This window comes from Saimiri boliviensis, chromosome 4, assembly GCF_048565385.1.
Source record: "Saimiri boliviensis isolate mSaiBol1 chromosome 4, mSaiBol1.pri, whole genome shotgun sequence".
In the NCBI taxonomy this organism is placed as follows: domain Eukaryota; kingdom Metazoa; phylum Chordata; class Mammalia; order Primates; family Cebidae; genus Saimiri; species Saimiri boliviensis.
This window is the reverse complement of record NC_133452.1, coordinates 116,296,541-116,317,488: the sequence shown is the minus strand read 5'-3', so window position 1 is coordinate 116,317,488 and position 20,948 is coordinate 116,296,541. Positions and strand designations below refer to the sequence as shown.

Here is a 20,948-nt window from a genome sequence, read left to right as displayed (position 1 = left end):
GGTATCCTTGTCTTATTTCTGTTCTTAGAAGAAAAGTTTTCAGCTTTTCCCCATTCAGTATGATGTTAGCTGTGGGTTTGTCATATATGGCCTTTATTACGTTGGGATATGTTCCTTTATGCCTAATTTGTTGAGAATGTTTATCATGAAGAGATGTTGAATTTTATGAAATTCTTTTTCTGCATCTGTTGAAATGATTATATGGTTTTTGTCCTTCATTCTGTTGATGTGATGTGTTGCATTTATTGATTTGTATATGTTAAGCCATTTGTGCATGCTTGGGGGAAATCCCAGTTGATCATGAGCAGATTGTATGGGCATATGCAGTGGATGTCCTAGGACCCAGATGAGTTAATCCTCAAGCCCCTGGTTGGATTGGGTGGTGTCTGTGGCTAGGTAAGAAGGTTCTTGGCTCCCAAGGTGGAGTATGCCAACAGCAGTGGCAGTCTAAATAGGTCAGTTTTCAGGCCCCTGGGCAGTCCATGCTGGTGTTGGTGGCAGCAGCTCTGAGTAGGCCTGTTCTCAGGCATTGAGGAGACCTTTCCAGACTTTGATGGTGGCCATGGGGTGCCTCTAACCAGGCCCTTTCTTGGGTCCCTGGGCTGGGTGTGTGGGCAGTGACAGTGATGGAGGCAGGCCATTCCTTAGTCCCCCAGGCAGCATGTGTGGGTGGTGGCCAACTGGACCAGTCAGTTCTCAGGTCGCTGGGCAGCATGTCCAGGCACTTGTATTGGCATCCCGGGCAATGTATGTGGATACACAATGGCTCTGCTCCTGGAGGGGGCAGGGTCACTGTCAGTGGTAGCAGCCCCAGGCAGGTGACTTTCAGGTCTGGGGAGCACATGCTTCAGCTCCTTATGTCCTGAAGCAGACTCCCTGATGTGCTAGACTGCCTCTTCTCCAGGGTGTAGGGCTCTGCGGGACTCAGATGTCAGGGACATGGCTGCACTGCTGAGTCTAGCTGGTGTTCTGATGCTGAGGCCTTCTGGGCAGATGTCAAGTGATGTTGGGAGATCCCAGGGATGTCACGATGCTGGGATTATTGGGCTTCAGGGCTGGATGTAGTCTAGGTTTGGCAGTACTCTCAAAATGGCACTGTGCAGCAGCAACTTGGTCCTAGTGGGTGGGTGAGACCCAGGATGAATTCTCTCTAGGATCGTGTAGTTGGGTGGACTCCAGGCAGCTCGTTATACTAAGTGCAGGGCTGTCAGGGCTGAAGGACTCTCCCATAGCTAAGATTGCAGAGGCTCTATTGGGAATCTAGACTGTTAGGGATTTTTGCTTACTTTGCCAACACAATAGGGAGTCTTTCCTGGCTTCTAGCCAATCCTGGCCAGCTGCATTGCTTCCCTCTCGATGCTGCCATCTTGAATTTTTCTGTCTCAGAGCTTCCTTGACACTTAACTACTGAGTACTATTCTCCCCTAAATACTCTATTCAGTGTGTGATTATCTCCTTGCTGTTTTTAGATCATATAGTTTTGAGTGCCATGTGGCATCTCAAGCACAAATTAAGGGAAAAGTCTCTAAAAGGGGAAAAATAAAGTTCAGCTAAAGGCAAGAAAAAAAGGTAGATATGTTCCAGGTAGGTATTTTTTTAGTAGAAAGAAGTTTTGCTGGTTTGTAGCCTCAAAGAGAAAAATGATACTTTATTTCTTTCATATCTTCTAAAGCAAGGGGTCCCATCCCCAGACCACTGCCTGAGCTCCACCTTCTGTCAGACCAGTGGTGGCATTACATTGTCTTACGAGCATGAACCCTGTTGTGAACTGTGCATGTGAGGGATCCAGGTTTTTGTGCTCCACGTGAGAGTCTATTGCCTGATGATCTGAGATGGAGCTGAAGCAGTGATGCTAGTGCTAGGGAGTGGCTACAAATACAGGTTAACATTGGCAAAGACGTTTGACTGCACAGAGACCATGATAAATCAGTTACCTGCAGACTCATATCAAAACCCTATCATTGGTAAGTAACAATTAAGCTGCATCTGGTGGCAGGCTTTATAGCGGCAAGTGAGTTGATGCACTTCAGTTGTACAGCTGTACCTGGTGGTAGGCTTTAAGTCAGAATCTGACATTTATTTTAGTCCACACATGGCCTGCTCATTATTTGATTTACCACAGTCCTGCCCACAGTCAACGGTGAGGGTGTTAAACAGTGTGTATGCCAGGGGATGGGAATTTTAGTGGCTGTCAGAATTTTGCCTACTTTGGTCATATAGAATAAGTCTACCTCTCTTGTTCTGCCTGAATTCATTGAGTGATGGGAAATTTGAAACATTTACAGAAATTTGTCCTCTTGGCCAGGCATGGTGGCTCATATCTGTCATCCCAGCACTTTAGGAGGCTGAATTGGGAGGATCACTTGAGGTCCAGGAGTTTGAGGCATGTTTGGGTAACATGACAAGACCCTGTCACTTCAAGTTTTTTTTAAAAAAATTAGCTGGGTATGGTGGAGTGTGCCTGTAGTTTCAGCTACTCAGGAGGCTGAGGTGGGAGAATTGCTTGAGGCCAGGAGGTTGAGGCTTTAGTGAGCTGTGATCACACTGCTGTACTACAACCTGGGCATCAGAGTAAGACTCTGTTTCAGAAAAGAAAAAGAGAAAAAGAGAAATCTGTCCTGTCTGTCCTCCTCTCGCTCACTTACCAGGAGTGAATCACAATGGGAAGCAAAGTATTTTAAGTGAGTTTAGGAGATACAAGAGGACTTAGGTAGATGAGGCTGAACTGCCACATAATTTGCTCTTTTTCTCCAGCCACTTTTCCCTCTTTCCCTGCCCCATCCCGGCTCTGTCTCTCTTCAGCTAATGAGTTGGGATTAGTGTAAAAGAACATCGTTTCTACTTGGTTTTCTTTGTTACTTCCTTTCATTACCATTTGCTTCCTCTTCTGTGGAACAGGGATGTCATAGTGTCCGAATTTCATAGTATTGCTGCAAGAATTAAGGTGAAGTATATTCTTAGTAGGGTGCCTTGCATATAACTGCTTATAATATAAACTACTGTGATGGCAGCAAATGACTGTAAGCAGGTAGATAATTAAGAAAAATGAATACTTGAACTTAATTATAAGACTTTATAGCATGGGAAATATTTTGGCTTGAGTTCTGTTTTATTAATCTCTCCACATTTTAATCAGCCCTTTAATTATGGGATACACCAATAGAGCAGGTAAAGGACCTAAATTTTTAAAAATTTTCTAGAATTCTACATATTTCTTACTGACTTGGCCAAAGATATTAAAGTAAACTGTTATTACTAAGATTTAGGCATCTTCTACACACTTTGTAGCTATGGTTACTTGGTCAAGTTTTCAGTGTCCTTTAACCCTCCTACTGATGAATTTAATTGATGGCGTGTTTTATATGGGTTTTCTACTAATTTAGTAAATGTGTATGTTTTCAGCTTTTTTTATCTAAGACATGCCATGGAATGCAAAAGACATTGGAAATCATATATTTAAAATGATTACTAGACTTCTGAAAAACTTGAACTTCATGGTATACTAAAAGCTCATGAGACAGCTATTTGAGAATTGCTGTGATAAAATTTCCATATCCAGGAATATGGATAGAAAACATACCCAGGAATTTCCAAAATGAGATTGAAGTAATCCATTGCCAGCAATTAATCTGTAAGACATTTTTCAGTGACTGTATCTTTTTCAGTGTTTCGGACTGCCAGATTTAATTTTCATGGCATTATTTTGTTTAAAAGGGAGGTAGTAGCAAAGATTTCAAAAAATTCATCAAGAAAATATTAAACATTATGCCTTATGGCCTTCAGTTACTTCATACCTTTTCAAAGGGTGTTTATTCATTTTATCCTTGCAGATGGGAGTCAGGAACTTGTTTTGCATGGTCACTTTTTCTTTTGCATGAGGTAGGTTTATACAATTACACTGTTCTGGGATTTTTTTTCACATATAGGTTACTTTGATGGTGGCCTAAAGAAGAACATCTGAGCTTAAGAATAATTGAAGGAAGGACTTTTAAATTCATTTTATTTCTGAAGAATGTCTTTACTGGATTCCTACCACATATTATCTCATGGATAGAAGGTGTGGGTGGGAATTGGGAAAACATTTAAATATGACTACTGAATTCACTGACACCACGAATTTCTAGCAAAATTTTCTAACATCAGAGTCTTATGCTTTATATGTGCTAAGAGCCAGTGAAATGGAATTAACATCTAGTTACAAAATTCTAAATTTGAAAGTAAATATGAATAACTTCTATGGGATTTCAAAAAAGTATGTTAGCAAGCCAGTGAACTTTCAAAGAACAGTAATTGCTGAGATTGAGCCTCCTTTTGGTTCTCCCTTTGAGATGCTTTCTTACTCCGCTTTTCCTGTAGCAGTTGACAATATTCATTAAGATCTGTTGAATGTCAGGTGCTAAAGATGGTGAACAGAATAGAAATAATATCTGCCTTAGAGAACTTTGGTTTAACAAAGAATACTGATAAGTAACCAGATCTTTTTAAGACAACATGTGATAACACCCACATAATAGGAAAATATTATAGGAGGTGCTTACTCCAGGCTCTATAAAGAGATAAAGGTATACTTTGAATAATTCCCAGAGCGGGCAGTGTTAACTCAAAATTAAAGGATGGGTAGGAACTAATAAAAGCTTGGGTTTCTGAAGTAGAAGCAAGAGGAAAGGCCCCTAGAGTTCAGAGAAGCAGACTAGAGAACCGAAAACAGAAGGGAGTCGTCTCTGGCTGGCCAAAGTATATATGAGTATAACTAGAGGAGGGAGAAATAGGGAGATAACGTAGATGACACTTGTGGCCTGATTAAGGAATTTGGACTCTGTGGTTGCATAATGTATATAAACTATTCAGGCCTTCTAAGCAGTGATATGTAGTGGTCAGATTTAATTTGAGAATGACCTGGTATTGAGAATGGATTTGGAGAGGGCAAGATTTGGGGCAAGGAGACCAATTAGGAGGACTGATCCAGAAGATGGATACTGGTGATTTCCTACTAGGGTAGTTGGTGGAGGTGATTAGAAGTGGATGGTTTTGAGAGATTTAGAAAGAAGACTGGAGTACCTAGTTTTTCATGTCTCCGTATTTCTTTCCTCTTTTTCACTGACCTTTTTTCTTCCCTCATCTACCCCTGTGTCTGTACTGTCACTTGCTTCCAGTTGTCAGTATGTTGATTTCTATTTCTTTATTCCTTGCTCACATAATACTATTACCCTGCTAATATGACTTTAAATAATTTTATCAAAATATAATTCATATACAATAAAAAGTAGATATTTTAAGATACTGTTCAATGAGTTTTGACAAATACATATCCCTGTGTAACCACTAGCTCCACAATCAAGATACAGAACTTTTCTGTCACTCCAAAAAGTTCCTTTGTGCTCCTTGCTAGTCAGCTCCCAACCATGGCCTTGGTGACTGATCTCATTTTTTAAAAAATCACCATAGCTAAATTTCCTAGAGTTTTCTGTGAGTAGTTTGATACGCTGTGTACTCTTTTGTGCCTTCTTTCTTCTATTATGTTTCTGATTTGTTATTGATTCACTTGTTCATCTATCCCTTGACTTTTCAGATATCTTTCTTCTTGAATAAGCTTCTGTTTTCTTTCCTGCCTGGAACATAGTATTGAAGCATTTTTCCTTTTTCTTTTTTGTATTAAAATATGATGTGCCCCTGTAATCCCAGCTATTCAGGAGGTAAGAGGCAGGAAGATTGCTTGAGCCCAAGAGTTTGAGTCTAGCCTAGGCAACATAGAAGGACTGTCTTAAAAACAGAAAAAAATATGGTTGCAATAAAAAAGGTTTTTAATTGAGTCCAGAATTTAAGGTTATAGTGAGCGATGATCTTCACACTGTACTCCAGCCTGGGTGATGGAGTGAGACCCTGTCTGAAAAAAATTTTTTTTTATTAAATTACTAATATTTATTGATTTGAATTTTGTATTTCTGCCACTGAGTTTTACACTGGCCAGATCAGCTTATCATCTTCTCACAAGAAGGATAAGCACTTGTACAATGAATTATCTTGCTAGTTTCTAAGGAATAGTAACTTTTGACATACTCACTGCCCATATTCTCCTTTTATATTTTTGTTCTGCTTTTCATGAACTTTATGATACAGCTGTCTTCTTGTTTAAGTGATCTTATGGCTTTTTATTCTTTTTTTTTTTTTTGACAGAGTCTCGCTCTGTTTCCTCAGCTGGAATGCCTTGGTGCAATCTTGGCTCACTGCAGCCTCCGCCTTCTAGGTTCAAGTGATTCTTCTGCCACAGCCTCCCAAGTAGCTGGGATTACAGGCATACATGTCTGGCCTGTTTTTGTATTTTTAGTGGAGATGGGGTTCACCATGTTGGCCAAAGTGGTCTTAAACTCCTGACCTCAAGTGATCTCCCTACCTCAGCCTTCCAAAGTGCTTTATTCTTATTTTCTATATAAAGTGGTAATTAAAGATTTCTAGCAAGTAAATATCCAATAGGACAAACCAGTTTTAAGCCAGGCTATAAGTCTCAGCTTTGGCCTTTTTTTTTTTTTTTTTAAATGGAAGATCTACATTTTCTTGTGGTGTTTATTTTCTCTCCTGTGTAACTTGCATGAATACTCATTAAGTGGCTAGCTTACACAGTTATAACAGAGCCAACAGTGTGCAAGCAAGGAAAAAAAATCCCCTAAAGTTTATAGTCTTGTATTGTGATTCAAGAATTACTGCCATAACTAACTTAATAACAAGCAGATTGAGGGAGGACTTGTCATCTTGCAGTGTTATTTTGACATTACATAATGACCTAACCTGTAATAGCACCTTTTAATTTTAAAAATTCCTCATAGGCACTATTGATATTATAGGGCAATATAGAGATGTCAGTTTTATGACCTCAAAGATCTACTATGCATTTTTAAAATGTATTTCTGTTATATTTTGGCAGTAAAGAGAGCAGGAAGATAATACTTCCATTAAAGTGATCAACTACGCATGTAGAAATTGGGCAGGAAGATGTGTGAGAAAAGCTTTTAGATGAAGCCCATTTTTGTGTATAAATTGCCTCTGCTGCATATATAACTCTCGTAATGCTTTGGGGTAATTCAGCAAGTACAGCACTGGAAATGGTGTTAGCCTGCTGCTCTTAAAGAAGGAAGTGTATAAATTACTTTATAATAAGTCTGCTGCTCAGCTGTTACATTAATCCACTCTTTTTTCTCAGCTTTTTTTGTATTTTCTTAAACAGTTGATTTAAATTTTAATTAACTTTCACTATTTCAGCTCCATTTTATTTTTCATTCTTAAAAGTTATTATAAGTAAAAACAAAAACTCATTTTTGCTTTTCTACTACTTTGGACAATGTTCCTCATGCTTCAGAGCATTCGTATTTCAGTAGTAACAATGATTAAAGATGAACTGTGAGAGAAAATTAATTATTTTCCATAACCAGTTTTAAACGAGGCTTTAAGGCTCAGCTTTGACCTTTTTTTAAAAAAATGGAAGATATTTTAGTATGATCTTATCTGACTACATTTAAAATTTTATATTCTAGTAAAATCCATTTTAAATAATATGTTAGTACTAAAATCTTTCATAAATTTCAAATTGAAATTTTTAAAAAAGCAGTACTTCTTTCTTGATGCATTGTTTTCCTTTATTAATATGCCTCTAAGTGCTTCTATATCTCAAAAATATACAGGGTTTTTTTCTTTCCTGTACCTGTCAATTCTCATTACCTTCTTTCTGTTTTTTTCTTCTCCTCATTTTTCATCTGCACTCTACAGATTTCCTCCTCTGATGCTCCTCTTCAGCCTTTGGTGTCCTCTCCTTCTCTGCAAGCTGCTGTTGACAAAAATAAATTGGAGGTATGGTAATGTTTTAACCAGATAGATTATGTAGTATTAAATGGTAAATTAACTTTATTTCATAGTGTGTCATTTGGGAACACCATAATAGTTGTTTATATTTTGAGTGATTCCCTAGAACTAATACAGCTATTTGCAGAATATTTTTTATACCACAGGTATGATTAAAGAACTTTAAATCTATATTTAATTTTGGAATGACTGATTTATTGGTGCCATGACTATATCTCAACAGTTAAGAAGCAATCAGTTTTTTATTGTTGTGCCCATTATTATTTTATACTTATAGGAACTTTAAAAAAAAATCTTTTCTTTCTATGATTCTGTTGTTAAAAGCTTTAGCTTTAGCTAATTTATCATTAAATACTACATTTAAGTTAAAGAAAGTTATTGTCAAGTTTCTTTTTTTAAGCAATAGTAACCATTGTACAAATAAAATGTGTGTATTAAGGGATCATGAGTTCAGAATCATCAATGACAACTGTTAGAATGCATTTCTGGTGGAAGTGATTAGGATGCAGATACTACCACTGTGTATTTTTAAAGTCACCTCTACAAATATTTGACTCTATTTGTTTTTGTTACATTGGCCTTAATAAGTTTGAGGCATTCTTTCAACTATCATTTTTCCCACAGATATGGAATAAATGATAAATGGTTTGCTAGATGTGTGATATACAAAGACAAGATACAGTCCCTGCCCTCCTAGAACTTACAGTCTAAGGCAAGAAAACAGATAACTATATAGCAGTTTATAATACAATATATTATGAGCTGTAATTGATGTACACTCACTATACTGCAGTTAATACAGGAGGCATCATTTGGGTATATCTTATGCTTTAAATAAGCATTAGACATAAGGAAGGATTGGGAAGCATTCTAGATAGAGAAACCAGCCTGTGAAAAAACATATGGGCAAAGTACAGTTTTTGTGGAGTTGCAGGTAGAATGGCATGGCTGAAATACAAGTAGAATGGCAAGGCTCCTCTCTTTCTCGTGAAGGAGTTTGATTCTGAAGGCCCAGGCACTTAAATGATGAGTTGCAAGCATTAGGGAGTGGGTACGGTGTGACAGGATCAGATTTTTATGTTGTAACACTGCTTTTCAGGCTCCATGGGGAGTGAATTTTATGATGATAGGTGAGGAAAAGACTTGAGAAACTATTATTTTAATCCGGGAATAAAAGGAGGGGGACATGCTCCAAAGTAGGAACAGAGGGAATGAAAAAGAGTGTAATTTTGAGAGATCTTAAGAAGGTATAGTCCATGGGGTTTAGTAATTGATACCTTATGGAGGTGCTTTGGAAAGTTTTGTGACTTTCACTTTTTATCTTGAGCATCTTAGTAGATGATGGTGCCAGTTAGTGAGATAAGGATACAAGCTGAAAAGAAGTAACAGGTTTGAGCAGAAAAGGAAAGAGGTGAATTAAAAGTTGGATGTGTTATGTATGACGTCACTGTGGAACATTGAGGTATTTAGTACATGGTTGGATATACAGGTTTAGGCCTGGGGGAAAGAAGAGGAGAGGAGAGTAGTGAGAGAGAGAGAGAGAGAGAGAGAGCGAGAGAGAGAGCGTGCTTAAAATTTTTGGAGACTATGTCTTTATTTATTTATTTATTTATTTATTTATTTATTTATTTTTGAGACAGAGTTTCACTCTTGTTGTCCAGGTTGGAGTGCAATGGCGTGATCCTGGCTCACTGCAACCTCTGCCTCCCAGGTTCAAGCTATTCTCCTGCCTCAGCCTCCTGAGTAGCTGGGATTACAGGCATGCACCACCACACCCGGCTAATTTTGTATTTTTAGTAGAGACGAGGCTTCTCCATGTTGGTCAGGCTAATCTTGAACTCCCAACCTCAGGTGATCCACCCACCTTGGCTTCCCAAAGTGTTGTGATTACAGGTGTGAGCCACTGTGCCCAGCCCTATGTCTTTCTTTAAGTCACTCAAATATAATTTGATTATAATGAACCCAGTATGTACTTTCCTCCATCTTATTGGACTTGAATGTTTAACCAGTTTTCTTGCACAGGAGGTCAGCCATTTCACTATGTCACTTATGCATATAGCTACCAGGTTTCAAGAACTGTTTTAAAATACAAAGCACTGTAATATTTTGTTCTCGCTGAGAAAATGGTTTAAAACAACTTAGGTTTTCACAGTACTCTTTGATCTTTCAGCAGCTTTTGATTCTATGGATGGCAGTCATCTGTGGGTCAAACTGCATGATGAGTTTAGAGCCCGTACTGTTAATATTACTTCAAAGCCTGTATCCTGATACCACTGCCAGAATCAGAGTAGGTAACAGCTGTATTTTTACAGCTGAATTCCAGTGTTAAAGAATATCAAGTCATGCTCTCCCTCTGGCAACTGTAGCTGGTGAATTTGATTTGTTTTTATTTATTTCATCTGTGTACACCAGTCATGGTGTTTAGGATGTTAAACTTCTTTTCTACTCATGACGCAATGGCATTCTTTTTATTTATTTATTTATTTATTTATTTTTTCTGCAATGGCATTCTTGAGAAATAACTGTCTTTGCCTGTGCTGGCTGCTGTAACAATATACTATAGATTGAGTAGCTTATAAACAACAAAAATTTATTTCTCATAGTTCTGGAGACTGGAAAGACCAAGATCAAGTCTCCAGCAGGTTCCATATCTTGTGAAGGGCCCCCTTTCTGGTTCATAAAATGGTGTATCTTTGTGCCCTCATATAGTGGGAAAGGGCAGGAAATCTTTCTGGGGCGTTTTTTTTTTTTTAATAGGGGTGTGAATCCCATTCATGAAGGTTTCATCCTTATGACCTAATGCAAAGGCCCAACCTTCTAATGCAATCACACTGCGGATTAGATTTTTACATATTAATTTTGGGGTGGACACAAACATTCAGATCATAGCAATAACTAATAGTTCTGGGAGGTTAGGAAGCAACTCATTCTCAACATATTTTTCTTTATGTTTTTGAGATGAAGTTTCGTTCTTGTTGCCCAGGCTGGAGAGCAATGGCATGGTCTAGGCTCACTACAACCTCTGCCTGACCTGTTCAAGTGATTCTCCTGCCTCAGCCTCCCAAGTAGTTGAGATTACAGGCTTGCGCCACCACACCTGGCTAATATTTGTATTTTTAGTAGAGACAGGATTTCACCATGTTGGTCATGCTGGACTTGAATTTCTGACCTCAGGTGATCTGCCTGTCTCAGCTTCCCAAAGTGCCTAGATTACAGGCATGAGCCACTATGCCTGGCCTCAGTCTCAGTATAGTAATGAGAATGTTCTGTCACATTGCTTTCTGCACCAAAGTTTACTAAAAATATAAGAAAATGTTTTGTAATATATGTAAGATTTTTGCACATCTTATTTATTCTTTACATATAAAATGGGGATGGTATTACTAAATTCCTAAAGTTGTGAGGATTAAGAGCCAAAATAGTGCCTGGCTCATAGTAAGGCTTCATAAAATATTAGCTGTTACTGCAAGAAATAATAACAGCAATAATAAATAGCAAAGCTCCACTGGACCACAGTGAGTAGTGAAACTTGAAAGCTGGGCTCCATAGTCCCTCAGTCCTACCACGAGCTTTGATTAACTGTTGCTTTGGGCATTACTTCGTAAGATTTTGTTTCTCCATTTGTAAGATGACAGTAGGTAAACTTTTTATTTCAGATAGTTGTTGCAAAGATTAAATTAGACAATAAGGTACTTACCACCTGGCCCACAGAAAGCACTTAATAAGTGCTTGTTGTGTTTTGGAAATGAAAGTTTTGATTTGGGAAACGGTTGAGTCAGCAATAGGTAATGTTTCTAGTTATTCTTAAAGGGTTACATCTTCCTTATTTCCAGTTTAAAGCCCAGGCACTTGAGTAGATACGAAGATCTTTTATGAGAAATATCCCAACCTTTTAGATGGTTTTCTGTCTGTGCTAGGCTGTGTTAATATACTTAATTTTCAAGGGAAAATGTCACTATTGACATATGCTCTTCTGGTAACTAAAGCATATAGATTACTCTTCAGGTTTTACCACAAGTTCAACTTTATGTTGACTTTTATCCTGTTTCTGAAAAGCATTATTGAAACAAATAACTTTAGAGAATCCTAGTCTAGGGGGCCTGAGATATAAACTGTCCAGATTCTGGAAATTCTACCCATATATTCTTTTTTTTTTTTTTTTTTTTGAGACAGAGTTTCACTCTTGTTACCCAGGCTGGAGTGCAATGGCGCAATCTCGGCTCACCGCAACCTCCGCCTCCTGGGTTCAGGCAATTCTCCTGCCTCAGCCTCCTGAGTAGCTGGGATTACAGGCACGTGCCACCATGCCCAGCTAATTTTTTGTATTTTTAGTAGAGACGGGGTTTCACTATGTTGACCAGGATGGTCTCGATCTCTTGACCTTGTGATCCACCCGCCTCGGCCTCCCAAAGTGCTGGGATTACAAGCTTGAGCCACCACGCCCGGCAATCTACCCATATATTCTTTTGTTGCAAAGCAATATACCAACAGTTAGTTAGCTTTGTCCTCTACTTTCAGTAATTGGCGAATTACTATTACAACACCCATTGCCTTTTATTAATGGCTAATAAAAGAAAAGGTGAAAAAGATAAATCCTTTAGAATTTCCCTGTTCTTAAAATTGCAATTGAAGACATTGCTTATTCATGCCCCAAATGTGAAGATCTTTGCTATGAATTTTTTAAAAAATTTTGTACTAAGATGAAAGATTTTCCTTTCCTTTTTTTTTCTTTTTTCTTTTTGGGGTGGAGTTTATCACCCAGGCTGGAGTGCAGTGGTGCGATCTCAGCTCACTGCAACCTCTGCCTCCTGGTTCAAGTGATTCTCCTGCCTCAGCTTCCTGAGTAACTGGGATGACAGGCACATGCCATCATGCCTGACTAATTTTTGTGTTTTTAGTAGAGGGGTTTCACCGTGTTGGCCAGGATGGTCTCGTTATTCTAACCTTGTCATCCACCCCCTTCAGCTTCCCGAACTGCTGGGATTATAGGCATGAGCCACCACATCCATCCTCCTTTTCTTTTTTAAAAATCATACAGCAAACACTAGAATTATAATATTTGTCATATTTGTGTAGTGCTTTATAGTTTGCAGAGTTGCTTTCTAGGTTCTTAGTGCCTTTTTTTTTTTAGTACTGAAATGCACATTAAATATGCATATATACATATATATATAGTTAAATCAATACTTATAAAGACTATCACTGTGTAATGAATATTGAAACTGAATGTTATGAGCACTTCGAAAGCTCCCATGTGACTCTCTTCCTAAATAACCTCATTCCTTCTCCTTAAAGGTAATTAACATCCTGATTTTTATCATCATCATCATCATCATCATCACTTTTTTGCTTTTTAAAATAATTTTATACTATTGTGTACACTCTCAAACATCATACATTTGCCTGTTTTTGAACTTTATATGAATGGTTGCAGAGCCCTTTGAACTTTTATTAGTTCTCTCACATTATAATCTAGGAATTGCCAGTATTATCTTTCCTAATTTACAAATGGCAAATTTCCTCTGACAGAAGTTGCATCAGACACCATTTTAAAAGTATAGGTACAAATGCAGCCTTTAGGTATTTTGACTAAGTTCTGCATGTTTATCATGCTGCCTTCCCTAGGTTCTTCAGTTTATCTTTTTTTGCTGCCAAGAAACTAAGGGCCAGGTTAATGTTTAGTTGCAGTGACTTTCAGTTCTCAGTTCCTAGTTATCTCTTTCCTCTAGATGACTGATGAATGCTCTTTGTTTAATCTCTTTTCATTTTCCTCTTTTGGCTCTTAAGATTTATTGTTGCTACTTTTAATCCTTAATTTTTTAACATTATATCTAATCTTTATTGGAAATGCAAATTGTGAATATCATAATGTCATTTATACTTTACCTCTACTGCCTTACACTAGTCGGTTGGATGTGGTCCCCAAGCACTATTTTGAAATTTTTTTTCTCAAGAAAATTACTGTATTTGTCCTTTTTTAAAAAACAAAAACTGTGATGATGGACTTAAGGTATCTTGTGATTAAGAAACAAACAAACTGATTTTATAGTCTTCCCCTTATATTTACCTATTATCATTTATCTTTATGTAATAAGGAAGTGTGTTCTATCACTTACTTTATTTTTTTTTCTCATTCAAAATTCAACTTAATGATTGCTGTAAGGAAGCCTAACCTAATTAAGGATATAGTGAGAATTTATTGAATGGGGATCTAATTCATTTAAAAAAAAACACACAAAAAAACCCTAATATATCAAAGAAGTTCTAAATTGTCTTACCTCTGTCTTAATTTTTTAACAGATATTCTTTAGTGTCATCAACATACAACCTCAATGAGAATAAGAATTTGCTGTGTTTACTATTCTGTTTCAGTAGCACCTTGATATTGTAATTACTGAACATTTCTACCTTTCTCAAATGATGACTCATACTAATAAAATTGAGCCAAAAGTTGCCTTTCTTTAAAAAAAAGTAAACTTATCAAAACTCTGGGCTATGTTTTAGAAAGAAAAGGAAAAAAAAAAGGAAGAGAAAAAGAGAGAAAAGGAGCCAGAAAAGCCGGCAAAACCACTTACAACTGAAAAGGTAAAATTCTTTTATTAAGAAAAAAATTAGGATTACCATTTTATTTGTATACTTATATATTAGTGACTTTCTGGATATTTACAATATGTAAATAATCGTTCTTTTCAACAACAATTGTTGAGTGAGTATTGTGTGCTCAGCACGTCCTTCTAGCTTTTCGTAGATTGTTTGTAATCAATTATTTATATGTGTGAGTATAAACCATCTGAGAGTTCTTGGAGACGGGTATTCTCCTGTGAGTGACATAGAGAATGGTGTTTTTAGCCTTCATACATAATCAGACGTAGAAGACTTAGAAGTTTAGAGAGTGAAGAGAACATACCTGAAAGGGAATTCAGAAAAGACTCTGTGCTTAAGGTTAGCTTTTGAGCTACTTCTCAAAGAATAGGTGGGATTAAGGTGAAAGACAGGGGTACATGTTTTAGAGAATTAGCCTGAAAAGAAGGCATGAAAATTTTAAATAAAATATGTTTAGAAAAATAGTGAAGTTGAAGAAAGGTATTTGTTTATGTGTAGAAAGTAGTGAAAAATAAGACCAGAGCAGTAGTTTGAATTCAAATGGTAGATGTTTTATTCTTTTTTGGGAGGAAAGGCTGTGAGCAGCACTTTAAATTCTAGAGCAGATGGTGCCCCTAATGCAGAAGGATTTTTGGAAGATTATTTTAGCAGTTGTTTGCATGATAAATGTGATTAAGTGAACTTGAGATATTGAGAACCTTGTACTTTGTAAATTGATTGGTTAAATAATTACAGTGGCTTGGCTTTGAATGCATATCATCATAAGAACATGGAATCATACTAAGAGAATTGTCAGTAAAGGGAACATCCGTGATTTTAGTTGTTGAAATTTTTAAAATCAAGTTTATTGAGGCATAAATTGCATACTGCAAAGAGCATCCATTTAAGGTACATAATAGAAGTACTGTATATAAGAAAGAAGATCCATTCTACTGTTGAACATTTGGATTATATGCAGGTTTTAACTATTCTAAATAATGCTGCTTTGAAAAACTTCTGTGTATGCAGTCTAAGCTTATGTTTTCTTAGGGTGACTTAGGAGTGGAATTTCTGGGTCATGAAGTATGTGCATGTGAACTTTATTGGATAATATCAAACTTTTTCTCAAAGTGTATACCAAAGGTACTCTTACCATTAAAGTAACCTCACATTCTCTGCAACACATAGTGTTGTCAGAGATTTTAGCATTTGCAATACGGTGTAATGTAATGGGATCTCATTAAATTTTTACTGTTCATTTCCTTGATTACAAAAAGAGGCCCGTTGCCTTTTAATGTCTTTTTTGCCTTCCTTTTTTCACTATAGCTTCATTTATTTTACATTTAAAAACTGAAAATAATACATGTGAAAATCAGACATGTGTTTTTTAAAAAGTGAGACATTACATGGGGTGTGATGGTGCACATCTGTCGTCCCCAGCTACTTGGGAGGCTGAGATGGGAGGATCACTTGAGCCCAGGAGTTTGAGGTTGCAGTGTGCTGTGATACATACCCTGTGAATAACCACTGCACTCTAGCATGGGTAATACAGCAAGACCCTTTTAAAAAAAATACAAAAGGGAATGGAAAACAAAAATCTTGCTTTTTATAGTCCTTGTTGGGTATTTTGCCTATTTTTCTGTTGGATTGCCTGCTTTTCCTCATTGATTTGTAGCTTCCTATAAACATATACATACATATAGGAGATACTCGTTTTTTTTTCAGTTAGGTGTTTGCAAATACCTTATTTCTTTATTATGGCTAGTTTTGTTGCTGTTTCTCTTTCTGCTTTGTGAATCCGTGATAGAGGGCATCCTTGGCTTACTCCTGACATCAAAGGAAGGTATTCAACTTCACCTATATATGTCACTTTTATTCTTCACAAAAACTATAAGATTTTGTAGTTGGGGGAGATTGGGGAACTAAAATTCAGGGAAATACACGATTTGCCTAGAGTCATGTAGTTTAGTTGGAGGATTCATTGAGTCTGGGTTAGAAAATAAGGGCTTTTATTTTTTAAGACAGCACAGATTAAACTTATATCTCTTTATGTGTTTGAAAGAAGATGCTTGTTAGGGATTATTTATTCTAGAATCACTTTTTCAAGTCATACCTATTTCTATAAGTAATTAAAGCCATTAATATGGTTCTTGACACATAGTAATAGCTTAATGAGTGATTATGAATTTTTTGGCAGTTGGAAGGAACCATATTTATTTAAATCCCTTAAGTATACTAAATTCTGTAAAGTCACTCAAAGGTGACTTGTTCAGTGTTAACAGTTGCTGACAGCTCAGGAATTTGAACCCAGGTCTTCTGGTTTCAAGCTGTGTGTGTGTGTGTGTGTGTGTGTGTGTGTGTGTGTGTGTGTGTGTATTTCAATTTGACATATATGTCTTCATGTTCCTTTCTTATTGTAATTTAAAGTGCTGTTATACATTCTACATAATTTTATAATGAATTATCCTGGCTTCCCTCATCTCATACTATGTGTTTGTATTTAATCTTATACTATGTTAACTAGGGAATTAATAGCTTTCATTGATTTGTTAGTTTCTAGTTAGCAACTTCTTCCTTCTGTAAGCTTGCTTTCCTTGAGTAGTGCTACTACTTTTGTTTACATTGTATTTTGTTTATACCTAAGTCTCATTGTGGTTTACATTTTTGTAGTGTTCCAGCATCTATTAATTCGGTCAGTGGGAGCTAGGCTTACTTTTTTTTTCCTAGGAGGAGAAAGGTAAAACCTAAAAATGTAATGAATAAAGTGATTAATAAGGCACTGATATTTAAATATATCTCTCTCTTTTATGCTTATGATATACCAGTAGAAAATTGTGTGTAAACTTTGTTTTTTTCTAAAATACTCTTGTCATTCATTGGACATTTCTATTTAATTCACTTAGTTTAGATTTATGTACTAGGTTATCTCTCCAGTAATCAATGATCTATAAATATATTTCTGTAGATGAGGAGTATTCTATTAAAGGAATGTTATATGGGTTCTTTTTCAGTTTGATCAGATTTTAATTTCTCCTAGAAGTTTCCAAGTTTTACAGATTTTCTCAAAGTTTTACATTTCAAAGCATGGAACATGGAAAATCATTCTTTGCTGGGAAAAAAAATGGAGACTTTTAAAGATGATTGCTATTCTTTTCTGGTTATAGTACTATTTATTACAGCCTGTTATATATACAGGTGACGCTTGAACAATGCTGGAGTTGGGTCCCTGACCCCCGCTGTCCAGTTGAAAATCCTTACATAACTTGATTACTCAGAAACTTGACCACTAATAATAGCCTGTTGTTGACTGGAGGCCTTACAAATAACATAAACAGTCAATATGTGTTTTGTATGTTATGTATATTAGATACTGTATTCTTACAATAAAGTAAGCTAGAGAAAATAAAATCTTATTAAGAAAATCAGAAGGAAGAGAAAATATATTTAATATTCATTAAGTGGAAGTAGATCATCATAAAGGTTTTTATCCTCATTGTCTTCATGTTGAGTTGACTAAGGAGGAAAAAGAAGAGATGGTGCTGGTGTTCCTGTCCCAGAGGTGGCAAAGATGGAAGAAAATAAACATAAAAGTGGACCCACACAGTTCAAACCCATGTCATTCAAGGATCAGCTGTACTTACTATGTATTAATTTCTGAAACTTCTGATTGTATGTTAAGAAATCTGTAATGTAGAAATCAGCAAACTTTTTTCTCTGAAGAACCAGGTAGTATTTTAAGCTATAGACCTTAAAGTGTCTTTCACAACTACTGTTTTCTTGTAGCATGAATGCAGTAAGTGAATGTGTTCCTTAAAAACTTTATTTTTAAAAACAGGCAGCCAAATTTTTTGAGACACTTCCTTCCCTAACTCCTTACAATGAGAAATGGTTGCCATGGAAGACGCAGGGTGAGGTGGAGAGGGTAGGCCGTAGCTTCTGATCCATCAGCCACTTAACTGCCCAGAGGCTCCTTTTCTTTCTTTATTAAATGACAAGATTTGCCTCAATCTCTAGAGCGTCTTCTGCCAGTAAATAGCTTTGAATTTAGAATTGCTTATTTCAACTATTGAACATAGGGGCTGATTTCAGACATCATCTGACAGTATCCTTAAAGGTGGATTTCAGATATCTACAGAGTTAGTTTTTATTCAGTGACTTTTCCCCAATATTGTTTCAAACTGGTTTCTTGCCCACCTTAGTTACTGCTCTCTTTAATCAGTTTTTTTCATCTGTTAAAACAGTCTAATTTAGGAGAAAATATACCCATTTATTCCTAGGGCAGGCTATTTCTCTCTATCTTTCTGTCTGTGTCTGTGTTTGTGTGTACATACTTACTGGTTTCTTGTATATATGCCTTGGTGGAGTATTCTTAGTTTAAAATAGATTCTTTTCATTGGCATGGAGTCCCTAAAGTATGTGTTGTGATATTTTAAAATGTAAAATAGTGGCTCTTGTGCAGATATTTGCCCTTAGCTTCTTGAAGTTTTTAAGAGAAAATCAATTCACAAAGTCTGTAAAAGTAGAATAAAAATTCCGGGAAGGAAAGTGAAGAAGCAGTGATGCTATAAGAGAAGACCACTGCTTTTAATAATACATACTTACCAGCACCAATACGTTTATCCCAAGATACAGGAAGTATTTGAGTATTTAAGGAGATAATGTAGATGAATAGTGATTTAAAAAAATTAATTGGGAAAGAAATGAAAACAACCATCAAACTTCCTCTTTGAACAAACCTTCTATGTTAATACAATTAAAAAAATACATTTGTACTTGATAAATATAAGTCAGCTAACCTATTAATATGAGCACAGGATACAACTGCAAATCTGTTGAACTTGAAATTTCAATATAACCTTGTAAAAGTAACAGCCAGTTGTAAATCAAATAAATTGTTCTTAGTAAATCATTAAAGTTAAATTAAATGGCTTATTGCCAGATGCTAGATTGATAGGTTATGTTGTTTAGCAATCTGACAAATACATTTATGCCCCCACCATGCTCTCAGTGTAATTTAGGATAAATAAACCTTTTGTATGATACGTGAATGCATTTTAGAACAAGATATTTTCAATAAATAATAATTTTTTAAAAATCATAGCAACGTATGGTGTAGGTGAGTAAGTGCAGCAGATGTCTCACAGAACATTTCTGTAAATAGTTTTGGAAAATTATATTTTTCTCAAATCATTGCATTTCTAACTTAAAGCTAGATCTTGAAGATTAGTTTGATGATGATCTTTTGTTTATAGATTTTTAAAGTAAATAATAGAATCAGTATCACTGCATAGTAGGTTTATGAAGCATTTTAGTGTTGCTTCCCTGTTGCCCAAGTTTTATTATGGTATAGATTGCTAGTTGCTTTTGACAACTCCCTATCTTTCTTTAGCTAGGAAGCATTAAAAAATAAAAAATCTTCTCCCTGTGAAACAGAAAAGATTACAATGGTACCCCTAAGTAAAAAGAAATAATCTGATTTGTTTGGTAAATGTATAGGGTTTCTTATTCTTTAACCAACAGATTGGTAAATGTATGTTTCCTCCAAGTGGATTTTGTTTCTTTTCTTTTTCTTGAGAGTAGGATATTTCTGTGGTACTCGGGCTTGTATAGAATTCCTGAGCCCAAAGGATCCTCCTATCTCAGCCTTTTCAGCCTGACTAGCTGGGACTATAGGCATATACCAATGTGTCTGGCTGTCCTAGTAAGTTTTTGATAGCCTTTTTCTTCTATTTTTCCATAATATTCAAACCATATATATTTGTAAGAAAACACAAAATACATGTAAGCAAGAAGGAAAAATTAATGTTAACACTTAGAAAAAAAAATCACTAATGCCTTGACGTTCATCCTTCCTAATTGTTTTCCATGGAAATATATATATATATATTTACAGAAGATCATATTAAACTAACTATTTTGTAACCTACTCTGTCCCTTTGTCATTTGACAATATCTTGACTGCCTTTTCTTTTTTAGATATGGGGTCTCACTATTTCATTCAGGGTGGAGTACAGTGGTGTTCATTGTACAGTTCACTGTAGCCTCAAACTGGGCCCAAGGGAATCCTTCTCCCTTAGCCTTCCAAGTAGCTAGGACTACAGAAGCATGGCATCATGGCTGGCTAATTTTTTTAAAAAGTTTCTTAGAGATGAGGTCTCATTGTGTTGACCAGGCCAGTCTTGAACTCCTGGCCTCAAGTCAAGCATAAGCCACTGCGCCTGGCTGCCGTTTTCTTACTGATACACATACTATGCCTTTCTGTCTTTACTAACATTCCATCAAATGAATGTAGCATAATTTATCTTCCACTGAGCACATAATTTATCTTCCACTATCCTGTCTTTGGGATAATGAAAATCTGTCTATATAATATTTGTACAACTGTGTAATAACTTCTTATAATCAATTTTTAAAACTAGAGTTGCTGAGGCAAAGGATATAGGTTTTTAAAAGTCTTGAAAAATATTAACAAACTGCTACAAGATACAGGTAGAAGAATCTTTACTTGATTACAA

At 36.2% G+C, this 20,948-nt stretch overlaps 1 protein-coding gene across 3 annotated transcripts in view; it reads left to right on the top strand.

Moving 5' to 3' along the window:
* The window catches only part of SMAP1 (small ArfGAP 1), a 185,417-nt gene that overhangs the window by 118,322 nt on the left and 46,147 nt on the right, over window positions 1–20,948 (top strand). For 2 of the 3 annotated variants that reach the window (XM_003926334.4, XM_074398110.1), the window contains exons 5-6: window positions 7,759–7,839; window positions 14,356–14,436. In XM_003926334.4, coding sequence (XP_003926383.1) covers window positions 7,759–7,839; window positions 14,356–14,436 — 162 coding nt within the window. The remainder of the gene's footprint in view (window positions 1–7,758; window positions 7,840–14,355; window positions 14,437–20,948) is intronic. The other variant, XM_074398109.1, reaches the window with a different exon arrangement.